Source organism: Ornithodoros turicata, chromosome 1 (assembly GCF_037126465.1).
Source record: "Ornithodoros turicata isolate Travis chromosome 1, ASM3712646v1, whole genome shotgun sequence".
Lineage (NCBI taxonomy): Eukaryota > Metazoa > Arthropoda > Arachnida > Ixodida > Argasidae > Ornithodoros > Ornithodoros turicata.
Window position 1 is genome coordinate 171,963,828 of NC_088201.1, and position 12,961 is coordinate 171,976,788.

At 43.6% G+C, this 12,961-nt stretch overlaps 1 protein-coding gene across 1 annotated transcript; it reads right to left on the bottom strand.

Annotated features, from left to right (window-relative positions):
- Positions 1-289: 289 nt before the first annotated feature.
- Positions 290-12,535, bottom strand: LOC135378799 (uncharacterized). The gene is made up of 5 exons (XM_064611896.1): positions 12,401-12,535; positions 8,482-8,636; positions 5,263-5,321; positions 2,228-2,326; positions 290-503 (listed from the first exon to the last, which is right to left on the bottom strand). The coding sequence occupies exons 1-5, from the start codon at positions 12,497-12,499 to the stop codon at positions 346-348; spliced, it is 570 nt and encodes a 189-aa protein (XP_064467966.1). The 5' UTR covers positions 12,500-12,535; the 3' UTR covers positions 290-345.
- Between the last annotated feature and the right edge of the window lie 426 nt (positions 12,536-12,961).

Genomic DNA, 12,961 nt, shown 5'->3' on the forward strand with positions numbered 1-12,961 from the left:
AGCCGTCCTCGCAAGCTCAGTCGGTAACGTGTTGTCTTGCTGAACTCAAGATCGCGGGTTACATCCCGGCCGAGAACGGTAACAATGTGGGGGTGGTAAGCATTACTTCCCGCATTGTCTATCGGAGAGTTCCTGCGCTTGTCAAAAGAACCACAGGTGGTAGAAATTATCCGCTTTCCGACCCCGCGGCACATTCAGCATGTCGGCACTCAAATAGGAAGGCCCGTCTTACGCGTAAATCTATTCCCAATTATTATATCAGTGAAGAAAAGAACGCTGACACGCACGCTTTCAAATGCAGCATCTTTATTTTTGCCTGTCGGTGCAGACGGTTTGATGACAGTTCTATTTCAACTCGGGGTACGGATCGCAACCGTTGCTCCGGTTCGTCGCATCAGTGAGCGTTTTCCCCTGCCGTGTAAGTTCCTCTTTGAAATGCTTTTGGCAGCACTCGACTTCATTGCTGCCGCCTTCCGCTTCGGTGTGCTGCCACAATTCGACAACTGCAAAATATGATGGAGTGCAACTGGAGTGCAAAACTAACTGGACATTTTAACATAACTGGAGTGCAAAAACAGGAAAGGGGCCGTTCACGTCGGAGGGCCACGTGTTTTGTAGCGACAGAGCTGATAGGAATCAACACTATTCTGTTAGCCTATCGTTTTTCCGCTCGCAATGTGCGTAGTTCAGGTTTCGCATTATTTGCATACAAACGTATGGCCATTTATATCTCAAAAGTACGTGCTCGTCTCAGGATTTTTGAGAAATAGGGTGGATTCAAATAATGGTCGCCTCCAATTCCACTGCCTCACATTTAGTGACGGCGACAACATCTAATAAAACGTTTAATGAATTTTAGGTAACTAGTCGTCCAGCAGTTACATGCTGCTTCCCACAGGACAACTCAGCCTCAGGACGAGAGCCGCCAATATTTGGAACAGATAATGTTCTCTTCTTACATAAAATTGCATTAAACGTACTTACATTAAATTGTCACACTAAAAAACAGAAGCCAACATGAACACGGACTGACGGGTAAGCGCCGCTATCACAGAAGGTACAGGGATGATGCGGTTGAGTTCTGAGGAAAGGCGGACATCCACTGGAAGAAACTACGTAACTACACGATGATTAAGTACCTAAAATTCAAGAATTACATTTTTAATTGCGGAAATTCGGGCAAAAGCAAGATTACACATTGAGAGGCTATTCTCGGTGGACGCCATTCTACGTCTAAAAAAACCCGGAAACAGGCACGTCCGTTAAAATACCCATTCTCGAATTCTGATATGCAGATAAACAGAAAGCGAAATCGGGTTGACCAGGAACGCAGGGAGCACATTGCTCATTTCACGTCAGAGAGTAACGTGATTAGGAGCAATCGAGAGGATTGGAGTAGGTGCTGCTTATCTTGTCAGGTAAACCGCGTTCCGGTCCAGATAAGCCTCCGTCGGCGAGGTTGATGCGCTCCTAAGGCGCACTTTTTCGCTTCCGCGCTTCCGTTTCGGCTCATTTGCATACAGAAATATGGCGATGGATTGTTCACGGCACGTGCTCTTTTAAAATGTAGAATGAGTTTCAACGAGGGTTGTTGCCCCTTCTGCTATCTCGCTTCTCCCGGAATTCCCCAATTAAACGTTAATTAATTAATTTTTCGTGATTAGTCATCCTGTAGTTGAATATTTCCTTTGAGAGCATGTATACCTGGCCGTAGAACTCAGCTGCAGGAATGCGATCTATGCCCATATATTTTTTTAAGATTTCATCAATCGTAACAAAAAAAAAAAAAAAAAACCAGTATGTATCGAGGCCAGTTTTGATCGCTACATCAATGTAACACCAATGTGGTGGTTACAGTATGATGTCTTACAGGCCAGTCAATCTCGGTTCAATGCTTTACTACCCAGTGTGGTTGAGTTGCTCTGTAGTCAATATATCGCTCTTGAACCCAATAGGTACGACATTACAAGTTTTGTATTGTTCAGCGGTTAATTGTGAATCTCAGAAGTCGCTCTTCGTCTCATCGTCATACCGGGAGTATAGTGTCTACGCAGGTTAGTGTTTGATATATTTCGCTGCACTAAGCGACTCGTACCATGTTGATCCAATGCTTATTTGCTTTAATAACGAATATATCAGACGGTATCCCTTCCGTCACATCCTTGACCGTCAATTGAAAATGACGTTTGAATCGGTTTTGAGAGGAAAGAACAAGAAAATTACTTACATGGTCCACCCTCGAGTTTATTGCTCTGTCCATGGAAAAGTGTAACATCGCATTTCCCTTTCTCGGTGTAAACCAATGTGGTGTTCGTGTTGCCATATACTGTGAGAATATATAGAAAAGCGTACTTCATAATTCTGCACAATGCCGCAAGAGCTATGACACGACTCTCCCAGGTATCTGAAGTATAAATCCAATTCCTCGGGAGAAAAAGTTCTTGCACAGAGGGTTTCATGAGTGAAAGATGTTACGCCCCTATATCATATTCGTATTTTCCAAACATTCCATAGCACTACATCATCATACGATCAAGAGTCACAATTTGAAAGACAGTTTGTCTTCGAAGAGTAGGTGGAAACCTTTCTGCCAATTATGTGCGGATAGGCGGTTTCTATTCTGGCTCTTACAAAATGCCTTCAGGTGTGCCACAAGGATCAGTCCCTGGTCCTCTGCTTTCTAATATTTTTGTGAAAGACTTTCCCACTTGATGTTAAGTACTATTGTGTTCTTGAGTATGCCGACGGCTTAAAATTGTACGGTGAAGCTCCCCGTATAATTGATTGCGATTTCATTGGAGATGGTGGTATGTCTGCCCTCCAATAGTGTTTCGACAATTAATTCAGCTTGAATACATTTAAACTTTCACCATGTCCTTTGACGTGAATACTTGTACGTGTGAATGTAGCCCGCAAACTTGGTGTTCATTTGAACTATACGCAACTTTTCAGTATACTTGTCAATAACATGTCATTTAACATGGTTCACTCTTTGGATGATTGCCTGGATCATTTCTTTCATGAAATTGTTTTATCTTATCTGATCAGTCTGACCTGATCTCATCTTCTCTTGTCAATTTATTTTAACGTCCCAGCTAAGGTGGTAGGATAATCACATGTCTTATCTTCGAATGTGCCGCGATCGTAACCAGATGTGGTTGAGATGTGCTGGAACCGCCTGCGACTTGCCGTGCGAATGTATGCTGCCTGTGTTATAACGCCTTCGCCAGCGTCTTTACACGGGGACGCCTCCTCTAAAGCAAAATCTTCTAATACCCCTGTCACACGGGTATTTCGATCCTTCTCGAATCCTATCTGCATTGAACTTCCCGAGCACGCTCGAGTTTTGACGCTGCTACACGGCCACTTTCAATGCGCATTGAATGGTTGACCTGTGCAAATGAATAAACGGAACTCATTAATTTCGCGTTTCCTATATAACAGCGATATTAGTGGTAATTTATCGTATACCGATGTAAGCATCATTTGTAGCTTCGCGTGCATGTCCGTCTTAAGTTATGACAGTTCACCGAGGTCGAGGATGCAAATGGCGGCCGTCGAGCCGTCTTGAAATTGTGAATCCTGTTATGGGAACTGTCTTGAGTCAAGCAGGATCAAAGTTCGATCCTGCTTGGAAGCGGCCGTGTAGCACCATCCGATATGCATTGGGTTCAAGCAGGTTCGGTCGAGCAGGATCGAAAATGCCCGTGTGACAGGGGTATAGGACGGTATCTGAGAGGATGACGATGGACGAGGAAGACGATGATTGACTGTAGCGAAAGCTGGCTCTCATGTCTCAACGTTTTTTTTTTATCGACAACATAGCCACCAGAAACGCAGGATTTGGGTTCAGTCGAAGTGTCGATAGCGCATTCCCTTCTTGTGAACAATGTTTAGCGTTCGCCTTCCTGAAAGAAGACGAAAACACACAAGTAGCGCTACAGGTAGCATGTTAGCGCTTTTTCTGGGGTGCACTTTTTATCTTTTTTTTGTGATTTTTGACTGGAGTCGAAGTTTGGCTACTTGAGTAGTTGCTGGGAAAGTACCGGCAAAAAGTACTTTAAGTACAGTCGAAAGCGCAGGGGTTGAAATGTACTTAAAGTAAAGTACAAGTACTAAGAAATGTTTTAAATTCAGAGTATCAAACTGATTTTTTTTTTTCTCCCGTTTGGTTCAGGTTCGGGTCCAGGCAGCATGGTTCGGTTCCAATGCAGCTCTAGGAGGCCGCACATATGGGCTCTGAACCGATTCAAGGTGCTCTAAGCCGGTTCCAAACCGGTTCATTGCACAAGGTATATGACCTAAAATCAATGGCAGGAAAGTCCCGACAGTTTTTTTTTCTTTTTTTTTTCTGTGTGCTCGCATATCCTGGCTGACCACAAAGTCTTGACAATATCGCTTGTCCACCGGAAAACGAACCAATAGGGCGCGGTTATCCGACGTTGTCACCATCGATGCGGGCGTCCAGCTATGCATTTCCGCTTGTATTGGAGTCACGGGTTGCAAAAGATTTCGCATGAACCGGCCACTTTTGGAACAGGTTGGGGCGCTTAAGCTTAAGGTAGGTAAGATGAAAAACAGTCAGTTTCGATGCTGTCAACTCGACTGTCGTTGCTTTCAAACCAGTTTTGAAACGGTGACCGAAATTTTCTAAATCGGTTTAGCTCCAGTTCAGCTCCAAGATAGCGGCGGCAGTTTTGGTTCGGTTCCGGAAAAAAATAGCGGTTCTTTCCGGTTTTCGGTTAAGGTTCGGTTTGGTGGTCTGCTTAAAGTTCTACTACTTCGTACTTCAAATACTTCCCATCACCCTCTAGTCCACCTTGTTATATCCGCTTGCATTAGCGAGCAGTTTGTAAGAGATCGCCAAACGTGAGGTCCTGTCAAAAATATCGAGGTACGCACGCCTTAACCACGATACTTCAGTCCTGTGGCAACAACAGTTCCTTTAAAACAGAATGAACCATCTGCTTTGCGACGTTTCAACGATGTTTTGGTGCACTATATCGCTTTCTTGGGTTCTTGAACTGCCAGCGACAAATTGATATGCGCGCCTCTTATTTCTTACGTTTCTTGTTGCACCCCTGTACATAACCTTCTGTACGTATTCATCGACCCCACTGCCCCCTTCTTTTTTTCGTTGCCTCATTGCGGCAGAGGAACACTTCCCTTTACAGGCAGGAGGTCACACACTTTCGCTCCGTGGCATTACCGGATGGTGATTTTCTTAACTGTTACCGGTTGCAATGTGTATGAAGTACTTACCGTCATCGTGGTCCATAATGCTTGCGCCGTCTGGATACACAGTCCCTGTCCTTTTTTCCCTGAAAATCAAAGAGCGCAGAGTCAGCACGCTACGGAGGCTGCTGGCCGATGTTCATGAAATGTCTCTTTCTAGGGAGTCCACATTTCTTGTGGGTATTCTAGAGAACGACACTTACAATATTACAAAAGAAAATGATAGTGAACGAATAATAGAAGATGTGTTGTTTTTGTTTTTTCCTAGTATCTGTAGCCAGTGAATTACCGCGTCTAAGAAACCTGAAACAACTGGTTTTGCTTAAAGCAATCGCAACAAGATGCTACAATTTTAATGTATTTCCGTTCAGCATCGATTTCAATACTAAAAAAATTCAAACTTCTCTAGTATAAGGGAAACCAGTATTAGGAGCGAAAATCAGTACTCAAAAGCCCTTCTGCACTTCCATTGAGACTATGAATTGCATAGCAATCGTCAGAGAGTTACATTTATTTGCATTTTATTACTGCCCGTGTACTGTCGCGATATTATGGTGTGGCGTTGCGCCACAGCTAATCGCTTGTTGCCATGGGGAACGAGATAGATCGTGGTTGAAAAAAAAGGAAATGAATCAAATCCCAGCTGCTTTATTAGTTATATCGGGTGTCTCAGTTAAATCCCCCGACTAAATAATTCGCGAACCGGTGCACCAGTCGAAGAACTTTCCCTTTTACAAGTATCTGTCCGATACTGCCTACAACCTGCGCACCGTGTGAATGAGTTGGAGACGCTTATTATTTAAATAAAAATTAAAATGAGTTTCGTGAAAAAACATAACTTTTAAAGCAGGGCGCCGTCGGCACTAAAATAAGTACTACCCCTTTTGGGACCTTCAGTGGACACCTTTTAGAGAAAAATCTGCCACCGAAGCGGGTCATTTGTTGCAGTAATTAATTGGTTTCGGTTTACATATTTTTGTCGCGGCTGGTCGCTGCGAAGTGCAAAAGGACGTAATTCATTGGTGTATGGACGTAATTCATTGGTGGACGTGGGAGTGGAAGAGCGTCGTTTTGCGCTTCACCGCGACCAGCCGCGACAAAAATATGTAAACCGAAACCAATTAATTACTGCAACAAATGACCCGCTTCGGTGGCATAGTTTTCTCTAAAAGGTGTCCTCTGAAGGTCCCAAAAGGGGTAGTACCCATTTTAATGCCGACGGTTTCCTGCTTTAGAAGTTTTTAGAAACTTTAGAAACTCATTTGAATTTTTATTTAAATAATGAGCTCCTCCCACTCATTCACACAGTGCGCAGATTGTAGGCGGTATAGTACAGATACTTGTAAAAAAGAAAGTTCTTCGATTGGTGTACCGGTTCGCGAATTATTTAGCCCGGGGATTTAACTGAGACACCCGGTATACTTTCAGCCATGCATTTTTGGCTGTGTCCTCATGAAATCAAAATAACAAACACAAAAACTAAGTAGAGAATGGCTAAAAGCAAGATAGCTGGTGATTAGAACTCATAATATTAAAACCCTAGAGACTAGAGAAGCACCGGACAAAGTCTCAAGCACAGCTGAAATTTTACAGGACTCACAGACAGATATAAAGAAAACAACAAGGTTGAGGAGGTATAGATGAGCCGAAGGTTCATCCCTTCGAGAAGAGGCGGGTTCATACGTTCTTTTGGGAACTGTGTTAGCAAGGCCTTTTTGTTACCTGGTGCTCGTGGCGGAATGATGTGACCTTCATTGGTAGAGGACGGGTAATATATAATCTTTACCCTACCAATGAATCGCGTAGCAGATCTGGCCCCTCGACGAATTTGATCATGTCGACGGACGAATTATTTTACTCTTACACAGTAATAGGCAATGTGACAATTATCCCTGTACCTCTCGTCGATGCTTTGTTTCCACGAGGTGTATGGTACGTCGGCACTGTTTAAATTTTAAGGAAGGCAACTGCTCGAAAAATTCCCAGCGACAATGCTTGTGCACTGCTGGAGAAAAGTTCACGGAACGTCCCATTCCTGTCGGTGCGGCACCTAGGCGCAAGTGGGCGAGTTCACTCGTCCAGAGGGATGTGCAAGTGCGCTCGTTGCAACACAACGCGGTAGTGTCGGCAGTCCTCCTCAGGTAACCGAGGATGTGGCTGTAGAGGATGTACCACTGCGCCAATCTACATTGGCCGAGACTGTGCGCGCGCTCCGATTGGTCGACAATGTTTGGAAATCGCATTTTGTACGCGCGCATATGCGTGCAGCGTCCCGGTCCCGGCAACCATTTCAGCATAGTTTCGAAATAGCACGCATCGGCCGGCACGGCGTCCGTCCTCTTGTGTTCCGCGTTTCGGTGGTGTCAGTTGGCAGAACATTTGGTGATTCTACGCGTGTCGTGCCGTTCCTGGACACGACTATTATCCCACGAACTGTTTGTCAACTCCGGAACTGGAATGCTTCGTAAGTTGGAGCGGTTGAAGAGTGAAGAACACGCTCTGGGGGCGCCGCCGGATTTCGAGGGCTGACAACAAAGACAGGATTACGTGCCACAGAAGCTGTTTTAAGCGCTAGAAAATACTCATCGTAAAATGGTACGCACTCATAAGACTGCCGTGCATAAGGTTGCAGTGTGTGAACAACGCACTGGACTTTGTATTCACACTGCACCCATGTAAAAGGTCTTTGAAATAGTGCTTTGTGTCAAATAAATATCTCTTTTAGCCAAAAGAAGCTTCCGTTATTTTGAATATCGGGTAAAGGCGGTAGGCGTTAAATCCAGTAGAAGTCGATGGTAGCCAGAACCGACCGAAATGTCAGCCAAAGTTAAGGCTTCCGATTGACCGACTGGCTATACATAATTTCTACAACGTTGCACTTTCATTGGTCGTGTGCCCAGTGTTGTGTGAATTATTTCAAACCATGGGCTCTATGAGGAGCTGTTGGAACCTGATGTCGGCATCGCTTGAATGTAGTCACGAAGCGGTTTCTATTGGTTTCACTGCTGGCGCACTCCTTCCCTTCCTCTGAATGAGTGAACCAGAGTGAAGGAGCCCACTTTAGTCCGCCGCTAGTGTGTAGCTCCGAGGAGAAAATACAACGCTCGCGCGTCCCGCAGACTTTTGTTCAGCGCTGTACAGGAAGCTAAAGCACATTAAGCGAAGCGTTCTTTATTGTGTATTGATTTAATTTGTGTAACTACCCAAGTGACAACCAATAATTGCATGTACGCCCCTGGTACTTACCACTTGTTGTCCTTTTTCCACCCCCAATAATAAGTTGCAGGACTCTCCTTGGTGGGTGTTGTTTGAGGTGGTCCGATGTACACACACTGTTCCTCTTGCGGGAACGTCGATTGCATCAGCTTATATACTCCACTTCCACCGGGTCCACCAAGGCTCTAAATGAGAAAGCAGAGACTCTAGTCAGTGCACTAACGTGGAACATATCTCTTTACCGGACTGAAACAGAACAGTCGATCACTCTTTCGATGTGGGTACTCCATTAGGCAAAATAGCTGATGAACCATGTGAATATATATATTAAGGTCGCATTGGGCAACCAGTCCAACTCCAAGTATTCAAAGCGTAGTAACAAATGCAATACTATCCCGAAGAGATGGCTGTACAACCGGTGCAGATGATATTGACACAAGGCCGGTGTAAACCGTCAACGCTCTGAGAAGTATTGTTGTGTCACATATAATTAACTGATCGTTTACCACAGGTATGCCAACAAACAAAATAAAACAGGCAAGGCGGTCGCTACACGAAGTTGCCGTGAGCGATGACTTAAACAATTACATGCCAATTTTCATTCTGTCAATTATCGAAAAGGTAATCAACAGATAATACATAACTGACTCGTCGGATTTTGCACGCACACGACCTACTCGCTGAACAACAAGGTAGGCTTCACGAAAGATTGGTCCATACAATCTGCACTTCTTAGGATCAGGAAATATATCTTTGGAAACACAGAAAAACAACAACAACAACTTTCTTACGAAATGATGTGTGGGTAGTTTTATCGCAGGGAGCGATAGTCTACCCATTGCTGGTGGTGACGCGGAGAATGAAATAATGAGCCCCCTAATTTTTTTAGAATTTTCATGTCATTTTTTTTAAATATTGTTGACATGGTCTTCTGCACTTAATACACGATGCTGCTCCAATCCTACGGGAGTGATTAGAAGAGTTCTGCAGAATGTAGCAGGTAGGTTGAAGAAGAAAAATAATGAAAAGAAAAGAAAAAACAGCGTAGAACTTTCAGCTGCCGAGCTTGGAAAGAGGGGAATGTATTGTAGCGACGACTACCTCAGCACTCAGGAACTTGATAGCACGCACATTTTCATGATTCTGTGCGTTTTGAAATTTGGCTTTCACGACACCTTATTTTTAAACTGTTTAATTTAGCGTATTCTACCTGATCACACGGTGTTCGCTTTCTAGTTCCCCTTGTTAGCTCTATTCGCAGAACCAGGACCAGATAACCAAGGACATTGCCCTGTCAGGTATATTGGCCATTGCCACAAAGAGTATCATAAGTCATCCTCAAATTTTGGAACAGCTTTGACGTGTGCATTCGAAACCGGGAGTAGGTCATTGTTGGAGGGCAAAATGCACATCCTTTTCTCTACTTGAATGTATAGTCTTCCTAATTTTGGCTGCTTCCTTCTGCTCGGAACGTGTCCGTCCGGCGCAGGGCGTGACAGGATCTTGGGTCAGGGATAACAGTGTGTATCGGCGAGAGACATTGTTAGGGCCGACCGAGTGTTGCTGACGAGTTCCAAGTAGAACGAAACACCTGTCCTCGGCTGGGAGTGCACGATCAAATTATAAACATACATATATATTTTTTTTTTTTCACATGTACGTATTATTGTAAAGTTACGGTACAATGTATATTCGCCTTCCGTATGTGTACGATGTGTTTGTATTGTTATGAACACAGGCTGTTGTATCTATTGCCAATTGTAGTTCAGCGGGCATGATAACTTTACATGTATTCATTTGCCTCTGCCACGTGCATTTAGTAGCCCCGTACCGTGAACCGTTCCTCCCAAGATAGCCTGCCTTAAGAAATAAAAAAAAAAACGCGGATTCTGTGTCTCTGCTGCTAATATGAAGCTTGAACCGTCTTCAGTGTCACTGCTTTTGCCAAAAAATTGTTTGTCGATCGGGCTCCAGAAGAATTCGTTACAACGCAATAGGTCTTATGAAGTAGCAATATAACTTAATTATTTGAACTCTAAGGGCACTTTGTTGAGCCGTCACATCCGGGGGAAGGTTTACAAAATGTGTCTTTATACACACAAACACGTGCATACAGAAAACATATTTTCAATTCCGCATCCATGTGAAATATGTATTACTCGTAAATTTTTATTTCCACAATGTCATGAGTACAACTGATCTCGCATTGCGCACTGTTCTACAGGGTGATCGTCAACTGATGAGGTGAGTGGAGTAATCTGTTGCCACGGATAGATGGGCCTCAGACTGTAGATAAATGCTTGTAGCGTATAGAGAGATTTGGGGTGGTCTAGGACAATACCATGATCGTCAGCATGGTTATGAGTGCGTTAACTTCAGGAAAATTATTAGACTGGCAACCATCCATCTATACTTAAGGTTAGACATGTTAAGTTCCTTCTAATTTGAGACGCGCGAGAGTCCTTCCTTATAATTACTGCTGCTGTGGAGTCCAGATCATACTAGCATATTCCAATAGGTCGAGTGGGTGCTACGCAATATATTTAACGTCACGTGAAAAAAAAAAAGTGAAGGCGGTGCTATACAAATCCTGAAGATTTAAGGGTTAAGCTATTTATGTGTTATTTCCACGATAGGTTGTGTGATAATGGATTCCCAAGGAGACCCTTTCCACAGAGAGTGTGGGTATTTGGTAGTCAGATTGGTCGAGTGTGAGTGGCAAGCTGTGAATTACATTAAATTACATTATATTCAACGTTGATTGTCATTGGAAAAACTGTAAAAAATCTCTAGTTTTATATAAAAGTGACTGCTAACTCTGTTGCCGGAAGATGCGCCGTAAAGTAGTTATCGTAGAAATTCCAGTGCACACTCTACAGACTCCATAAGCGTAAATGATATTAAGCTGCGAAAACCCAGCCAGGAAACGTGCGCTGTTCACTACAAACGGACCTTCTGCAACGTATGCATTACGGCACATATGCCGGGAACAGAGTTAGAAGTGAGTTGTGCAGCGAAATTACGGATATATTTCTTACAGGACATTCGATACACAGTTGGTTATGCAGAAGGTTATGTAATTCTCTCTAGAGAGCCAGTTTAATAATTTCCTTCCCCGAGAGAGATACAGTACGGTAAATTGTGGATCCCGCGATGTATGACGCAATCTTTAACATATAGCTAACGAACGAGAAAATATCCTATGCAAGTCATTGATGTAAATTAAACAGATGACCGTGCCAAACACTGGGCATAATTCCTCGGTTTCCATGGTTGACCTCGCTGATCTGCTACTCTCTTTGAAGGCTTTTGACCTATATGACATCTGCATGTCATATCCCCTTACATGCTCATTACAACATTCGAATAATTACTACGCAGCTTGTTCTTCAAATTAAAGTGTCACGGTTACTGAATAGACGGGTGGAAATATATGATTACGATGGAGGTTACGTCTTTTCACCTGCACTGCGTTACAGTTGAAAATGATTCGGAAAGCATGTCGTATCCAGTACCGGCAATTCGTGAGTCATTCTCATATGTATGTTCTACCAGCACAGACATATGCGTCGACTTGATGCGAGTTAAATCAAAGTGTATCCCTGCGCATGACATGACGTACGTATGACTGGTATTGGTAGAATTCCACGACGGCGGCGTGGCAAGGTACATAGGGCCACGATATCCGTACAATATAGCTGCAACGTTTCGAAGAGTGCAATGAAAACAACGGTGCCTTTAACTTCCATTGAATCCCGGTTGTTGCTGTTGTTAACGAGACACACTGACATATTATTGTTGTGTGAGTGAAGAAGACGCGTCAAAATTGAAAAGAGAAGTCGAGTCGTAAGTTTAGTATGCAAATGGTTCAAGTCATTTTAGACCTGGTTTTGTTATTGCTGAAAAACCCGGTGTGATCAGAGCAAATGTACCTAGGTTTAGGACTTACCACTGCGGCGCTGAAAGGGCCCGACTTGCAGTTAGCAGCAGCAGCATGGACAGTTGCCACGAAGCAGCAGGCAGTGAGGAAAACTACCAGTTGAAACATCTTGAGCGTTCTTGCTGGTCGATGATCGGATAACCAGGCAGTGTCAGTATTTATACTGGCTATTCTAATTATCAAAGCTGTTTTCACAGAACCACCATAATGATTTCGTAACATTGTTCGCGTGAAATGAGAATAAGTAATCTCAGCAGACTTTCTCATCAGAATCTCATTACAACAACGAACCATCGAGAAAATTATATGACGCTGTCGGGTATGATTATGTTCCCTGAATCTGCAGATGGGTTAATCAACAGGTTAATCAACTCCAGAGGAGTTTCATTTTTCTTGTCTATCAACTGGTGTCTGGTACCTTAGAAATATTTTTGTCTGTATCGTTTTATCCCGTTTTTCAAACTCCGGTTCTGCTTGTAGAATTAGTCCTACGTTCTTACATTTTGTCCCTTGCGTAGAAATTATCGCATATTTAATTCCTTAAGGGGAAACTCCGGGACAATCCGGAAA

Bases quoted from the DNA above. Each gene is read 5' to 3' on its own strand.
- LOC135378799 (XM_064611896.1), bottom strand. From the start codon at position 12,499: ATGTTTCAACTGGTAGTTTTCCTCACTGCCTGCTGCTTCGTGGCAACT. The intron at 8,637-12,400 runs GTAAGTCCTAAA...TTTCTCATTTAG, and splicing joins GCCCTTTCAGCGCCGCAGTG to AGCCTTGGTGGACCCGGTGG. The intron at 2,327-5,262 runs GTAAGTACTTCA...ATATTCTCACAG, and splicing joins CATTATGGACCACGATGACG to TATATGGCAACACGAACACC.